At 44.6% G+C, this 17555-nt stretch overlaps 1 protein-coding gene across 1 annotated transcript in view; it reads right to left on the bottom strand.

Annotated features, from left to right (window-relative positions):
- The window catches only part of LOC118118431 (contactin-associated protein-like 4), a 72275-nt gene extending 54958 nt beyond the window's left edge, over window positions 1-17317 (bottom strand). The window contains 1 exon segment of the mRNA XM_035171651.2: window positions 17112-17317. Within this exon segment, the coding sequence (XP_035027542.2) occupies window positions 17112-17199 (88 nt within the window). The 5' untranslated portion in view covers window positions 17200-17317.
- Between the last annotated feature and the right edge of the window lie 238 nt (window positions 17318-17555).

Below are 17555 nucleotides of genomic sequence, written 5' to 3'. Positions count from 1 at the left end.
TCAAACTTTAAGTATTTTATAATTAGAAAGTGGTTTTGAGCTTCATACATATTTAATTTCCCTGTTTAAAATGCGATCTGGCAACTTGACAATCATCAGGAGGCCTCCGGCTCGTGGCTCCTGTGGAACTCCTCCTGGTCGTATTTATCCCTGCAGGGCCTTGGACTGACAGACACTTGCTACCGTGGATGTTGAGTGAGCCCTCAGCATGAAAAGCAGGTGAATTACAGTTGTCTGAAGAGGAGGAATGAGAGGCTCGGCTCTCCAGTGCAGAGTGCTGTAATTCCCTGAGGTGATAATGTGCGGTGCGAGCGCAACCTCGCCGTGGTAACACTCGACACAGAGCGAGAGAGAGAGAGAGAGAGAGAGAGGGAGCGGGAGCGGCGGCAGAGTTTAAAAAAACACTTTTTTAAGAGTGGACGTCGCTGCCAGTGTGACCAGTGGAGCACAAACAGACGGCTCCAAGCAAAGTGGAGCTAAATGTTGAAATACCTGCCGGACGCTGCAGCCACTGAACCTCGACACTGACCCTGACCGGGTGGGACCTCTCCTGCATATTTAAACACAACTGCTAAAAACTAACTTTTTTTACCTGACTTTTACATTTGAATCATCCGGGTCAACAGACATATGAACTGCAATTCCCAAATAACCCGCACTACTTTTTAACTGGGTCACCAGTTAAAAGGTCACCTCTGAAAAAGTTGGTGTCACACGAGGAAATAATGAATACGTCTTATTTCTACTCTGGTGCGTAACATCAGTATTAACTGGTCTAATACTGGCCCAGGAAAAAATACACGTTTCCACCTGAGGTGAAACAATAAATGATGGGAAGTGGCACAAACCTCAGCAGGGCAGGAAAACCGTTATGTGACAAGAAATATCTTTTCATTTCAAATCAAACATCCTTGTGGACAGCCATTCATCACCCTCCGGCCAATCCGTCCATCCACGAAGCGCCGAAGTGACAAATGGTGAGTTTGACAGCACGGAAAAAACCCACCACACACACACACACACCATCAAATGCATTTAATCACCAGTGACACGGCAGACTAATGCCAGAGACAGGGAGGGAGGCCACGGCTCATTCACCTGCATTGTCCACTTCTTTACTGTTCTGCTGAATAACAAAGTGCCCACACTGGAGACCCTGAATACCGATGAGCTCCATCCATCACCTCAACAAACAGCAGTGAACGGGAGGTCCCGCACTTCAGAGCTCTATAAGCCACACGAACCCCCGAGTGCAGTGCTTCTGAGAAGGAGCCCGGCAGAATCATTTCTCCATTCGGAGCACATCGCAGGAGGCAGCAGGATAATGAGGCCGCAGCGATGGTTGTTTTTGCTCCGGAGCACTAACAATCATCCTCAAGCAGAAAAAACGTCAACGTCCATTTTTACTAATGTGCAGAACAGCTGCCTCCAGGTTTGACCCCGAGGGTTTAAAGCCTGGTCCTGGTCCTGACGTACAGAGAGAGCATTGAAAATAGATTACACTTTGAGTTCACGTCTTCATCAGCTCAACACGGTGTGAAATGTTTCAGTATTTCTTTGATAAAGTTTACTTCATGAAGTCTAATAGGTCGGTTTAGTAAAACTGAGATAAAGCTCAGTCTGCGGCTGTGATCGATAAAACAACAACAAAAGAAAATACAGAAGATGAAACTCAAACGCTGGCGTGAACACACAAAATGGTCAATACAGGCGATGTGTTTATATACGTGAATCTTGTGTTTCATTCCCCGACTTCCTCAGTCCCTACACAGTAGTCAGCTGCCGAAAGGGAAACGCTCAGCTTGTTGTTTATCTGTCAAACACACTCCTGCATGATTTGGATTCATTCTGGCCTTTTAGACATTATCCAGGTAGAAAAGCACCAGATAATCAGCTCATTATGTTCGGCACAATCCGTACATGCAAGAATTCAACCCACACACAAATCCATACAAGCAGCATCCTAATGCACCCGGCGCGCCGCACACCACTAATGTAGCGCTGCCTTTGAGAGGCGAGAACAGTCGTCCTCAGCGGTGTGGGCGGCTGAGTGGGAGACGGGCATCGACCAAATGAAGTGATCAAAACAGCCACGAGCCACATCATCACGGCAGCATTTAAAATCTCCACATCTTTTAAGTGTCGAGTTTAAAGACAGAGAGGGAGTTGAAGCGAGTTTCACCAGGGCTCAGTTCAAACGCTGCTGAAGCCCCCGAAACATTCGCTTTGAATCACAAAGCCAGAATTATGCAGATTCACAGGCTCCATCCCTCCGACCAATGGCTCCAGAGGGAGATATGCATCATGGAATATCTACTAATCCACCGGCTGCACTAAGTAAATAACTTGAATATATTTGCCTGTAAATGTCTCTTAATAAAGAGCAGCAGGCCACTGATTCTCCGTGAAATAAAAACTGTTCTGTTCCATCATTCAAATGAAGGCACACGGACATTTGCATCATCCGCGCAACTCTGCAAATCTAATTTATTTCCCAAAATTTAAAACTGAATTGGACGCAGGGGATTCATAAAACTCCAAACTCTGCATTGCACCAGGAGAGGAGCTTTTACCACAAACTGTTTTTATGCGTATGAGTCGTACAGCAGCCAGAGCATCACAGTGCACCTTCTGCTGTGTGTGGGTCTTTTTGTAAAGGGGCAGTGGGCGGTGGGAGTTGAGTAATTTATCAACACAATAGCTGCTGCATGTGTTGGTGTACGACCACATGTCCTCTGGGAGTTGTTTGTGTTTTTATGATACGGTATCAGTTTGATCTGTTATTGTTCTTAAGATGTTCTCACACTCAAGCTCTTCAGTTCCGTTCCAAACAGACTCTGATGTCGTTTTGTTTGGCTGATGTGGAAGCTGTCACTCAAAGTCTGCTGCGAGACAAGCATCTGCACCTCCAGGCTGCGGCTCAGGAGGCAGAACGGATCGTCCATTAATCAGAGGGTTGGTGGTTCGATCCCCATCTCCTCCTCCAGGCAGCATTTCAAAGTTTACTTGGGCAAGAAACTAAACCTTAAATCACCTGTGATGGCTCTGTTGTTTGAATGTGATGTAATGTATGGAAGTGCTGTATGACTGTGAATGGGTCGGTGTGAGTTGTAGTCCACAGCACTTTGAGTGGTCATTAACAGCAGCACATAAATACTATTCATTTACCGCCTACACCTCCTGAAAACAGGGTTTCAGAGCGTTTGTGGTGTGAAAGCAAAACAGACCACAGGACTGTGATTAAATCCATCTGCTGACAGATGTTACACGGATGTATGTGTCTGTTTTATGAAGTATATTTCTGGACCATAAATACTGTTTTTGTCATTTGGTCATAGTTGGCAGAATCCTCAAAAGAGAAAGTCTGTTTTTTTAAGATAAATTACACCTTTGGTAAAAGTGATCAGATTTAAGATGGAGTGGTTCTGCAGTAACACAAACCGGACTGCTAGCAAAGTAAAGGATTGTTATTTGGAGGTACACCAGGAACGCTGCCTGCAAGTCAAAGTTTGATGAATCATCAGTTGTGGAACCCTTCAGGTGACTGAGATTGTTCATGTCAGTGTTTCCTGCAGAATTAGATCAATCTGTGGTGGGAGCTGTGATGACAATGATGCATCCACGTCACAGCAACGTAAACACCTGCAGCTGAAACTATGACGAAGTCTAGCTGCTATGATGACAGTAAAAGCTTTATGGATGTTTTAATGGCCTAACGACCTGGCAGGATTTATCCCTGTGCTGACCGAGAGAGGACGGGGAGTCCGTATTCACTGGAAACACTGGGAGTCAAGCATTCGTTCATGTCAGTGTCGTACAGTGGGGTCGGGGGAACATCGCAACAAACCACTAAATTAATCTATTGCGAATAAACTTTTCCTCACCTTATTAAACTGTTTGCAGACGCCTCACTAGTAGATGAGAACTTGACACTGGCTGAGTAGGAAGAAGAGATCTACCTGGGAAATATTGTTCAAGTGAAGGGAAACGTGTGTCGTGTAAAATGAGGCCAGATGCAGCCTCTGGAACAGCCAAGCCATGAAGATCACACCCCCGACCAAAGAGAGACACCTTCACTGTAACAGCCGGTCTACAGAGACCACAAATCCTCCCTGCACTGGCACTGTAATAACACACACACACACACACACACACACACACACACACACACACACACACACACACACACACACACACACACACACACACACACACACACACACACACACACACACACACACACACACACACACACACTCTCGAACACACGCTCGAACACACACAGCACCAAAGATAGAAACTAGAGGTTGTGACAAAAGACAATCTCTCTTTCTAAGTGTGTGTGTGTGTGTGTGTAGCTCAATAAACCACACCAGAAGCCGCAGTCACAGCATCTACTTAGTTTGACTTTACAGCCGTCCTCCCTCAGGAGACATTAGAAGATAAATGCTCCTTTAAAAAATCTTCTCTGCAGTGAATTTGATGTTCTCCATCTTCCTCTGCCTCTCTCACACTCACAGCTCAGCTTTTCCTGAGGCTGGAAACACAAACTGCTGCTGAGATTTCTTAAAAAAACCCCAAGAGAAGAGTTTACGTCCTTTAGAAAAGTTGTCGAGACAAGCACCGACACTGAACTTCTGACCTGAGCTGCTGAACCTTCGTAAGCGCTGAAGAATCGGGGGTAAAACTCAGAAGAGACCCTAATTAATGCGCAGCTCAGAAACATGTCGCTGATGGTTGGTCACCTTCTTCTCAGCACACACTGAACCTCAAACACTGACCCTGGTAAAGACAGACCGAAGCCCTCTCAGTTTACGTGAGGTAAAAAGAGAAGATATCATCCTTCACACCAGATATCACATAAAACTGATAAACCATCCTCTCCACTGCACGTCCCCCTCAGAAAGCTGCTGGTTCTGGAGATAGTGGTGGTTTGGGAGCAGAGGACTGCAGGTAGCAATGTTCCGGACCAGTATTACACACATTTGTTCCCTGCCTGCCTCAAATTTAATCTTTCTCTGGAGCCTCGAGTGTTTTTTATCTCTGCAGTGATAATGCACTTCACAGAAATTCCATTTTTTTGTTGTCAGGTTACGGGGGGGTTATAATTTATCACACTGCCATGATGTGACCGCGGCCGTATGACTCGACCCAACCATAACCAACCACCATCATAATATGTATGTAGGGAAAAGTTTGAAGGGATTTATTGAACAGTTTCAAGTGTATTTTGACATAATTAGTGAATTCAATCTTTAGAGAGCATCCACTGCAGATCCCGCCCATGTCAGCGGTCTGTTAAAACATCATAGAGGTTTTTACAATCCTCTGCAGGCCGGCAGGATTCTGCATGAAATCAGGAGATACAGCCTTTGCTGTGTGCCGGATATAATCAAATCAAGATTATTAAGTGTAGAGCAGCCTTCTGTGATTCCACCAACATGTTAATGGTGTGAAATAATGAGGTTTACCCTCATATTTCATCAAATCAAGGACTGAAAATAAAATAATCAAACCATTTAATCTCTTTAATTGTTTTACCTGGTAATTAAATCTGCAAATGTGCTTTATTACCCTATATTTTTATCCTAATATGACAAGTTTACATTGTGATGTAACACTTTCAACTGAGCTTGTTCAAACTACTCTGACACTACGCAGGTCTTTGTGTTGTACAGTACGATGCAGTGTCCTCAGCCTCCCTGCATGCCAGTAAACTGGTCCCACTGCATTTGGGCTGCAACACGGAAACAAGCCCCAGGTTTCTCCTGGCAGCGCTGACACAAGAAGATGGCTCCAGCCAATAGTGAAAAGATGTCTCTTCAACTTTTAAGGGGGGAAGGACATTAATATTTATACCAGTGCTGTCTTGTAGAAACCCGGGACTATAGGACTCCGCAAAGCTGAACACGAACACTCACACTTCCTTTTATAGCCAGCGGGGGTGAAATTGTAGAGGCAGTTGAGAATGTCACAGCAGGGGAAACTATTAGCGAGACACACGTTCTTATCATCTGTCTCTCCTCCTCTTCCTCGTTCCTCCTCTCGCTCTAATCCTCATCTTCCACCTGTCTGTTTCTTTCCCTCGATTCCTTCCTCTCCCCCCTTATTTCTGTCCCGGTCTACGTTTCATCAAACCTGTCGTCCCCCCCTGTCATCGTCCTCCACCTCCTCCTCTGTCTCCTGCAGACGGTGGCCCGTGCACAGACAGCAGAGTCAGTGAGGGATAAAATGGGAAGGGAAGTTGAAAATGTCACTGCAGTTGTGAGGAACACAGAGGGAATACTACCAGACAGCCTCCAGACTCCTGACCCCTAAAACTTTATCCCCTCATACTTTATATTCCTCCTCACTCTTCTCCCTCTCCCTCACTGTCCACCCTCCTCCTCCTCCTCTGTTTCACCTCAGAGTGCTTAGCTCTGATTTAGCTCTGTCTTGTTGTGTTGAAATACAGCCTTACCCTTCCGCCTTTAATGGCCACTGACTCAGCTCCGTCCTCCTCTCTAATACAAAGCGACCGGCCCTGCTTCTCCTCATCAGCAGCGGCTGCAGAGCACCGGCGCACCGGGCGGCACAGCTGTGGTCACCGGGTTCATAAAGAACACACCGCGGAGGTAACATTAAACTGTGATCAGCATATATCTCAGTGTGTGAAGTGGACACCTTAAGAGTCTGGGCTGGACTTCTACTGATGCAGAAGTTGCCGTTTTATTCACTGATAACTGGCATTAAGGTGGAGAACAGGGCGGAACAGTGAATAAGAAGGTTTTTATTGATGCTAAATGTCTGATGGGAGAGATATGTCATAATAAGCCATTAATCTCAATATATCCCAGACACCCCCTGGTTCTGGAAGTAAAAATCCAGTTAATATTTCATGACTCTCAGCTGGAGAACTTAGATTGGAATGAAACTCTCCCATTTGAATCATCAGTGGAAAAGATTGAGAAGTGTGTCAGAAAATATCTGCAAGAGTCAGAACGGTAAAATATTCCTGGGGAAACGAAAACTTTTAGGAAGAAGTCAAACTAAAGCCACTGCGGCAGGAAACATCCAATCAGGGAGCTCAGAGTTTGTATGTCACAAGAAGAATCTGAAAATTAAGGTGCACATCCACCCACTCCCTTCAGGTCAGTTACATTATGAACCATTTTTCTCACCGATAAACCCTCAAGAATAAAATCTACTATTTAGAATGGACGTGTTTCTGTGATACATTAACGAGAGGTTCACTTTTACGTGTGCAAACTGCCGCATAAACAACCAAACATGAGAATTCACGAATCCTCACATTCAGTAGCTGCAGCTGCCGTGAACGGAGTGAAATCCCATCACATCTGTTGCAGCCGCGGTCCGTCAAAAACATTCATAAAGTTTCGACCCTCCTCAGCACGCGGGCAGAAGTTGTTGCAACTCTAATTGTCCCTCCTGAGATTTCACTGTGTTCACGTTCAGAGGAGAATCACAATAATCAACCCTCAGTAACAGACCAGGTCAAAATCAGTCGTCAGCAGAGAAGAGACGTGGTGTGAAGCTCTGTTAACTGGGAGACCTGCAGGTGGGAGGAGACAGAGTTTTGATAATGGACAGAATTAGGAAGTCATTAATAAATACTATCAAATGTTTTACTGATTCATTTGTCAAGTACTTATTGCCAGTTAAGGGTCAAACAGATTATTATGTGCATCCCTAGTTGCAACTCTTGATTGCAACAGACAGTTTGACATGAGCACATTCATGATCCCCATATTTCATCCATGTTTCCTTTATACAACGTGTATTTAAGTCTGGTTTGTTTGATTTTATTTGGAATAATCGTCTTTGTCTCTGAAGAAAATCCAAGTCCCTCTCCTCTGTGTGGAGAATCTGTCTGGACTGAGGCTGATCTCCACTGTAATAGAGACTGAAAGAGCATGGTGACCTTGGTACCTAATGCAGCCACAGTTGGTAAGTTTAATGCCCCCCGGTATAATATGGAATTATGGCAGTCATAACCACTGTATTAGCTGCTGCAAATAGAGTTGTAAGTGTAAAATCCATTTGTTGTTAGAGTTTAGTGCCTGAGAGTGATGGAGTATCATGACCTCTGCAGCAGAGAGCTGATATTTGAAGCGACAACAAGTCATCTGTGATGACGACAGCTCCACATGATGGATGTCTTCATTTTTTCCGGGAGCCAGACTTGTTCTGGGGCCGTGAACAAACACAACGGGTCCTTATATGGAATGGATGGACTGCAGTCGTCTGTCAGAGCTTCATTTAACTACCTGTTCCTGGGTTAGTTAACTCAGATTCATGGCTGGTGGCTGCACGTTAGTTCTGTAACCTTGACTTCATCAGATCCCGTTCATGGCTCCACTTTGCCGGCACACATTTCCATAAATGACACTAAGGAAGAAAGATGAAGGGGACTAATCCTCAGTTTTCCTCATCGTGTGACGGTGCCCCATCATGAATCATGAAGAGGGCGTTTTACAGAGAGTTTCACCACAGATTCAAACAGAACGGCGATGGCTTTATTCTCCTCGGTGCAAAACAACAGCTCACGAAAAGCCAATAAATCTCCACCAGGCACTTGAAACAGGCTCGTCAGCATTTTATTTACCGGATTAATCCTGGAGGAGATGAGGGATTCTTCATGAGCTCTGATATTTAAACAAGCGCTCCTAATATTCCCCTGGAGCTCCCACATCTTAAATAACCAGCTTATTTCTAAAGGCACCCACTCACATTCATTGGCTGAGTAATAACGCCCCTGACTTTGACATTCAGCCCCCAGCATCTCAGTAATTTACTGTAACTCATATTAAAATCCCCCCGCAGCCGGCAGCGGACTAATAATCAAAGCGTTCCTTCAGCGCGGAGCGTATGAAGAACCGAACCGTGCGGATCTCACTGCCTAATTAGCTGAGACGCTGGTCACCGAGTTCAAGGCAAAGAAAATGTGATTACCTGTCCGTGATGGCAGTTCAGAGTTTAACCACAGAACAACTCGGCACCTGCACCGATTCTAGAGGATAAACTTCAGCTGCTGGACGGTAAATGTTCAGTTCTCATCTCAGCACGTTAGGACACTGATAACTTTTATATTTTGCTTTTTGAAAACTGTACAAATATAAATAGATATAGATAAATGCTCACCTCTGTGTATAGAGTGTCCTAACTAAAGAAAATACTAAATTTCATCACTGTAACGTGACGACTACAGCTGATCGTCATGGGGTTTACAGCATTTACACTTCACCAATATTCAGAAGATTATATTCTTTTAATTGTCAATGATTCCTAACATGTTGTTAACAAAGACAAAGACATTTAATTGATGCTTGATATTCAACCTCTTTAATTATAGAATTTATCATAAATAACTACAAACAATTTGCATAAAATGTAAATTTAAAAGCGAATCTTTTCTGCATCGTTTATTATGTAAAATCAAAGTTTTCACATCAGCAAACAAACACAGAGTTTGATGTCTGTGAAAGGCTCGTTCCCATGAAGGGGTCGAACTCCTCTCTCAACCATCCTTATATATATATTTTTATCTTATGCTCTTATCTGTAAAAGTCTGCATAAAGCTCAGTAGGCTACATGGTGAAAATTCCATTACCCCCCCGCTGTAACCGAGCCCGTCGGTCCACAACATCTGGTGTTTGCAGTGTGGTAATGGACTTTAAACTACAGCCGTTCTCCCCTCTTGTCACTATAGGGTGAACCGAGGGCTGGGAAATACAGGTGCAGCCATTAGAGCCAAGATGGAAGCCGGGAAAGAGGTACCAGAAAAAAATCAACAGGACGACTAGGAACTTTAAATGAAAGTCTACAGAAAAACAAGAGAGAGACACTGACACGCAGCCTGGTTTCACCATTTACATAATGAGGGATAGAATAATCAACGCTAATGAAACGACGCAGGCAGCTTAAGAGCAGCATCAGCCGTAGTTTGGGCTTATTTGGGACAACACACAGTCCAGAGACCATCAATATTTCATCAGTTACACATTTTCCGAGCTTTCAGCACAATGGGAGAAATAAATGAATAGATACGACCTTAAAGTGCCAAGTCTCAGCTTTAATCTGAGTTGATTTACATCAGCATTGAAAGAAGTGTGTGTGTGTGATGCTGTTCTCTTAATGCACAGCGGATAAGGTTGAGGAGTAAAGGGTAAACAAAGTCCAAAAAGTTTTTTTGTGTATCCTGTTTGTGTGTCGTCAACACAGTGGTGCAGAGGGGTTGTGTTATTTATCCTCCACTCATTGGTATAAATGCTGTTAACCCTCTGGAGCCTCAGCCATGGTTGGCCTGGTTTCCTGATTGTATGACCTCGACCCTGTGATGCGTAACAGGATGGGTTCAAATCTCACGTTATTCAATCGAGCGACCACGCACACGTGCTCAGTCAGAAACACAGCCTCTTATTATAACACGGTGAAATGGATAAATAATCACAGGAAACTTCCAGTGTTGGATTTTGTCATTATGGATTTATTGTCTCCACAAAGGCAGCAGAACAAAGAATCTCGCACTCCTCGTTCCCGAGACATTTAGTCTTTCATGTTCGATGTCCTCTGATGTCGTATAGAACATCGTAAACCTGTGAGGGTTAAGGAGAAAGTTTATATTTCACCGTTGAGTTTTGATTTTGTCTTCAAACGTCCACACTTGAATTGCAGTGTCTCCATTAAACAGAGAAGCGGTTTGACTTGATCCACGTCTGCGGCTCAGAAGCTGAGTTACTGCGAGGGCGGGGGAACACAAATATGAAACCTCTCAGGACGTATTTATTTCACTCCTTAAATTTACCCTGATAAACAGCTTTAAACTCGACCTTGCCCCCGGCGCTGGCACAGCTCTGAGACATGTGGAGAGAAAAAGTTGTGTACGATTATTAAGTGAATGATGTGGTGGAGGTGGGCTCGCTGGGGAGTGAACGGTTGAAGGACAACTTATTGGTTTCAGGGAGCCGTGGTTTAATTCTTTTGTTTCTGTTTATGGATTTTAAATGGCAGATATTCTCCTCTGGGTCCAAAAGCTTTTACAACAAGGTGAAGAGTTCTTCAGTTTTTAATTTGGCTCAATGCAGCGTCGAGGGACAACATTCCTCAATCGTCTGTCCTTTCAATCCAGGCCCTCGACTGTAATTTACTTTTTAAAGCAAAATATCGCTCTATCATCTAAAGGGTTTAATCTTCACCTCTGAAAAGGTCCCTGTGGATCTGATAAGAATTGATTTACCCAAAGTTTGAGTAAATATCAGGGAATCTCACCCATCCAGTCGTTATCCTTTAAGGGTGAAACTCCAAAACTTGTAAATCCAGCTGTGAGGACCATCGTCATCACTACCATGTGACATCAGACACCTGGACAAGGAGAAGTAGCTCCTGTCGAGAGGTGAGTGGGACGTGTTCAATAATTCAGTTCGACCAACGAAGGGGAAGATAAAACTCACATGAAGAAAAGGTTCCGTCCCCCTCATCTAAACATTCACTCTGAACCATCCATCCCTCAGCTGCTTCATCGTCTTAGACATGAAATCTGACATTCAAACCCAGCTGGACGCCACTTCTGCTCCCAGCGATGATGATTTCCTCGTATTTGATTCATATCTCCAGTATCTACTTTTTTTCGTTTGTTTGTTTGACCCACTTCCCCCCCACGAGGAACATTAAAGTTTCATCTCTTCTCATCTCATCTCTTCCCAGCTTTCTTGCCTCCCAGCGAGAATCACACCAGTTCCTCTCCTTATTGATCCAAACCAGAATCCTCCTCCGTCAATAGCTCCTGAAGTTTCCATGTTACATCCGTTGTTTTCACGACCACCTCAAGTTCTGACACGTGTTATATTGACCTCATTTCTTATTTCACAAGCTAAATTTGACAGCAGGACGTAAAGGCTCCGTATATAATGGCTTCAGTATGAAGATCAATGGACTGAATTAATTGTTTCCTGGGAGAGTTTTATTCTCTTGTCCTCTGGGTACAGTTTGGTGCACAACATACAGGACTGGGAAGTCTACTTTCCTTTTTAAAGCTGCACGACTCAGCACTTTTAGATTAACAATTGGTCCGATGAATCACAATGTGAGAGGAGTAGCTTACAACGGTGAGCTCGCAGAGGCTCATCAGCCCAGTCTCTGCTTCCTCTGAGCAGCAATGAACGGTCCATATTCTTTTTTCTTTTGTTTTTAGAAACTTGTCACAGTTAATTCCCCCTCGCTGCTTCCGTCAGTGTCACCTGCAGCTGCAGAGGGTCGGAGTTTCAGCAAAGAAGCAGTGACAACCCACTAGACTAAAATTACAGAAACCATGTTTGAGATAAATGTATTTGATCTGTACCTTGACTTTTATTTTTGGTCATGTCCCATCTGTTAACATAGAGGAGACGGGGTTTATGACCTAGCCACAAGGGGGCTTCACTATTGAGAAGCAGTCCTGTCATACATCTTTATATACAGTCGATGCATCAGGTCAAGCGTCTTTAGGCTCGAGTTCGATTCTGACTTTGCTGCATTTCCTTTAATTCTGTTGAAAACAACAAGAGCTGCTTTGAGGAGTCATTTAGCACCAACGTTTAACAGTCGACACACACACACACACACACACACACACACACACACACACACACACACACACACACACACACACACACACACACAGACTCATCATGAAGCAGGAGACCAATTTTACACCAGAGTCTCTTCATCAGAAGACTGATTTAGACCCAGATCAGCGTGTTGTGACAGTGTTCTCTCTCCCTTCTCTCTTCACGTGACTCCACTGGAAGCTCATTACTTCATCACCGTCACTCCACCCACCTACACACACAGACACATGCTCCGGAGACAGATCTCCGAAGTGACTGAATTTAAGTCGCATTTGGGAAAATGATGATTTAACATTGGAAGAATTTTGAAAAACTTTGTAAAAACCTCCATGGGCTTTAATCTGGGGTTCTGCTGAATCGTCAAAAATCAATGTCGTTATGTAGGTTTATTATACGAGTGAAACAATGACTCCTGCGCTATTCTGTGACAGTGTGTGTGTGTGGGGTCAGCTCCAACTGTCTCAGAGTTCACAGTCACAAGTTCATGAAGCTGTTTCAGTTCAGCTGCTGGACCTGCGTCTCTGAGCAGACAGACAGGTCAACTCCCACCATGACCTGCTGTTCCTATACAACATGCTCACTGGGGATAGCTCTGAAAATAGTTCACTCTCACAATGCATCAACTCCAGAGCAGAGATATCACTACTCTCTAAATCCTGGTGGTGTCCTACATTTCCCAGACTTCATTTCATTTCCTTGAGGACAGTTTACGAGGCGGCTGGCAGGAAAAGTTCAGGAAAATGTTCCGGAGCAAATGAAGTCTTCGTGTTCTCGCTGGACATTCGAGCGACCACAGGTTCGAGGTCCTGTTGCATTGGCTTCACTTCCTGGACCCAGAGTCTACGTCCATTTTTATAAACAGTCTGTGGATAACGCTCGTAAATCATCACTTTGCCTGAGAACAAAACTGCCAGAATTGTAGACTCTTAGTTGCTTTTCACGGTGTTGTTTTCGGGCTGATGCTTGTTTTTTTGGGGGGGAATAATTTAAGTGCCAGAATCTTGGTCAAGGACACATCACACAGCAGCTGGGGATTGAACCACCGGCACTTTGATTAATGGCCAAACCTTTGCTTCACCTGAGCTGCAGCCGCACAACCCTGCTTAAATAAAAATGTACTGGATCTAGGAAAAGATTTGTAACAGACAATCAAACTAAACTATTACAACAAACAAACTGCTGAAAGCTTTTTTTTTTAAAATAACACCTCACACTCTTTAACGCTTAAACAAACCTGCAGCACCAGTGACTGAGGAGTAAATCACTGTTTCACATTTCCATTTTATTCATTTGGCTGCTACCCTCCGAGTTGCTCTTTCATATTGAAATACTGGAAGGGGATTAAATGCACAGTGACTTCTCTCAATGCTCCGGCTAACCAGTCATCAGACCCCAGTATCTCCACTCTGTTGTCATTTCGTACCAGTGAACTGTCTCCAGTGAGGACGGAGATGTGAAGCCCTGTTTTAAAACCTGCAGCTGAGATTCATCCACGGCTGCAGACTTTACTTATTATGCTGCCGCGGCTTATGGTCCGTGCATGATGAGTGCTGCTGGGTGAGGACGGGCGAGATACACAGAGAGAGAGAGAGAGAAATACTGAGAGTTTCCATGTAAAGAAACTGATAAAACACTAAAACAGGGCCAATAGAAAACTTATATATTTGTCCAATACTAAATTGAAATGATTGCCAACCTATAATATGATGATACCTGCAGTTTTTGAGTCTTAATTATTATTTTACATACTTCTTCATTTTCCCTTTCTTCAACATTGTGAGTTAAAGCTTTTCTTTTGACATTTTCACAGATTTCCAAGGGAATAATTCATGGATTTTGATGAAAGGAATCAGACATAATTAGGTGAACTGATTTCTATGAATATGTGGAATTTGCGCAGAGAAGAGAAAGAGATGCTGCAAACAACGCCCAGCTCTTATTTATTTCATATGACCGTCAAATTCTATTTCAGGAAAATACCGGCTGCTATAAATTCAACAGTTTCAAAGTATATTACCAAATCCTATTAGCTGAAACCAAATACAACCACCTTCAGACGGAAAGTATTAAACTGCAGAGATGAACAGCAGGAGAGAGAATCTGGAGAGAGAGGTGGACAGAGAGAATGAGACTGAAGGAAGAGAAGACCAGAGAAGACAGAGCAGCGGTGCAGCGGGAGACCTGACATCCAGGTAGAAGACAGAGAAAGCAAGAATGGAGAGAACAATCAAAGGATGACAAAGGGAGTGTGTTGATGTGTTGGGCGGACAAAGGAGGAGGAAAAGAAGCTGGCAGCGAACAGCAGGAAGAGAAAAGAGCAACGAGCAGAAAGACGAGTCGGGCGGGTGAGGACTGAGAGTTATCAGCAGATCTGAGTCAGGAGCAGCAGGAAAGAAGAGAAGCAGCTGAAGGGGAGATGTGACGGGAGGGAAGAGAGGACGAGATTCAGATACGCTGCTGGTGAAGCTGGAGATGTTATTACACAGAAGTGGAAGAGGAGGAAGGAAGGATGAAGAACAACAAATGTCCTGCGTCTTTTCTTCACAGCGTTCCTCCTCTTTCCCTCCTTTATATCCACTAAAAGGAATCTGTCGCTTTCAAGGTCGACATGAAACTCAAAATCCAGCACCGACACGAAAACATCTCATATGATGAGGCCTAATGTTGCTTTGGATAAATCCTCGATAAAGTAGAAGATCAGGATTCCTTCACATCCACATTTACTTTCCCTTGAAAGCAACACTTAGCAGATTCACTGACTTGGAATAAGGAGAATGTTTCCTCGTAATCTGCAAAATTAGCTGCGAAAATCTTCGATCCACGTGTTGTAGAGTTGCTGACGTCATCATTTATAAACCAATTACCCTGATTTTACAGTCAGCTCTGAATAGAAGCTTCTGGTGTGAACTTGTTAAACTTGTTTCACTTGCAAACCACACGTTCAACATTTTATGATTAACATTTGAAATGATTTAAATGTCTCTCACACCGGATCCTTTTTCTTTGCTCTTGGTTATTATATTGGACTGAGGTGTCAAGCTGTTGTTTAAACACTCAGACACACAAATACAACACATTTTGTTTACAGCGTTTTCTGCACATTCTGAATTCAAAGCACATTTACACACCGAATGACTTCACAATTCAGGAAATGGGACCTTCTGATGAGCAATTAAATGCAAAGTTGTCTCTCCAGCTGTTTTTTCCTCTACATGAAAATCACTTCATCGCTCGGACACGGAGCCCTGACCATGTGTGGCTGCAGGGGGCGCTGTTGCTCAGTGAAAGTTACATAGTGTTGCTTTAAGTAGCTTCAAGGTTGGAGATCCACAGTGTAAGACAGAATCATTTTTGCACCAGCTTGTTGCAACTCTTCATTGAATCTATATGATATTTACATTGGGAGAAGTATTCAAACCGGAAACTCTGTGTTTTCCACATTCTGTCAAATGGAAATATCCTCATTCCTGCAGAAACTGTGACCTCCACCAACGCCTGGCAGCACAGGGTGAGTTTTGAAATGACCATGAGGTTGGAAGGTGGGAATCAGTCACAGGTTAAAAGAAGCAGTTGACAGTTTTCTGCAGCAGCAAAGGCAGGAAAGTCAAGAAACAGGCTGAAGAAAATCAGACGAGGGACGAGATGATTGTGTCGGGGAAGAGGATGGAAGACTTCTGCAATCTGTCTGGATCAGGCACAAGCATACGTCATCTCCATTTCTCTCCTCACTTTGTCCTGTTTCTCTCCATTTCCCTCTTTCCCTCTTTCCCTCCCCTCCTCTCCTCCTCCTCCTCCTCTCTAAAGCAGGAGATGGGGACAGCAACGCCCCCGCTTCACATTCACACAGGAAAACTGTCTGGTGCTTTTGGCAGAGTGTTCAATAGCAATTACAGAGGAAAGAAAGGAGACCGATTTCTCTTTATCTCCACATCCCAGAATCAAACCAGCAACCTCTCAGACCCAAGCCCGCCTCCCCATCCTCCTCCTCTCACCCCTTCACACTCCTGCTGCTCTCTGGAGTGTGTGAGCACAGACATGGCTCAGGCATCATTCTGCCCGGAGCACCAAATTAACCAGAAAACACAGAAACAGCAGCGCAGTGAATCAACTGGATTCCAACAGTTGCCATGAGCAGAATCGTTCAGGAACAACCGAGACGTTTCACTGAAACATTTAGCTCTGAGGATCAGAAACATCTGGAACCAACACACACTGGATCAACATTTAAAACAGGTACGGGCGGTGCGTAAAAGTTGGCTCCAGAGATTACGCACGCGTTGCACAAGCGTTAATTCTGTATTCAAATGAAATAATGGCACCGCTTCACCTCCACTGGTGCGTGACCAGTGCGCACCAACTCCCGCAGGAGAGAAATACCTGTGGCTCACTTTGTCTAATTCAACATCACAAGCACAGGGAGCAGCTCCGCGGGTCCGTCTGCGCAGCCCGGACCTGCTCCGTCTCCTCCGGGGGAAAGTAGGAGAACGCACGGCCACGCATGCTCACCTTCTGCTCCTGTTGTCCCGCACCGGCTGGAGAGAAGCACGAGGACCTGAGAGATAATCCAAGCGAGTGATTTAGTCCACAGATCCATGGTGAAGCGACGGGAGGCTGCAGAGGAGAAGAGAGGAGAAGAGAAGCCCGGCGGCTGCTGGAGGAGAGAGAGACAGAGAGAGAGACAGAGAGACAGAGAGACGAGCGTCCTCTCCTCTCCAGCTCCAAGAGAGATCTGCTCAGAGAGAGAGAGAGAGAGGGACAGAGGGGGAGAGAGAAAGGGAGGGAGAGAGAGAGAGGGAGGGAGATCTGCTCATAGAGAGGGAGAGCGAAAGGGAGAGAGAGAGAGAGGGAGAAAGACAGAGAGAGGGAGAGACAGAGGGAGGTTAGGGAGAGAGAGAGAGAGAGAGATCCCATCAACACAGAGGGAAAGAGGGAGGGAGAGAGAGAGAGGAG

The sequence above is a fragment of the Hippoglossus stenolepis genome, chromosome 11, assembly GCF_022539355.2.
Source record: "Hippoglossus stenolepis isolate QCI-W04-F060 chromosome 11, HSTE1.2, whole genome shotgun sequence".
NCBI classification, from domain to species: Eukaryota; Metazoa; Chordata; class Actinopteri; order Pleuronectiformes; family Pleuronectidae; genus Hippoglossus; species Hippoglossus stenolepis.
This window is presented reverse-complemented; position numbering and strand designations above follow the sequence as displayed.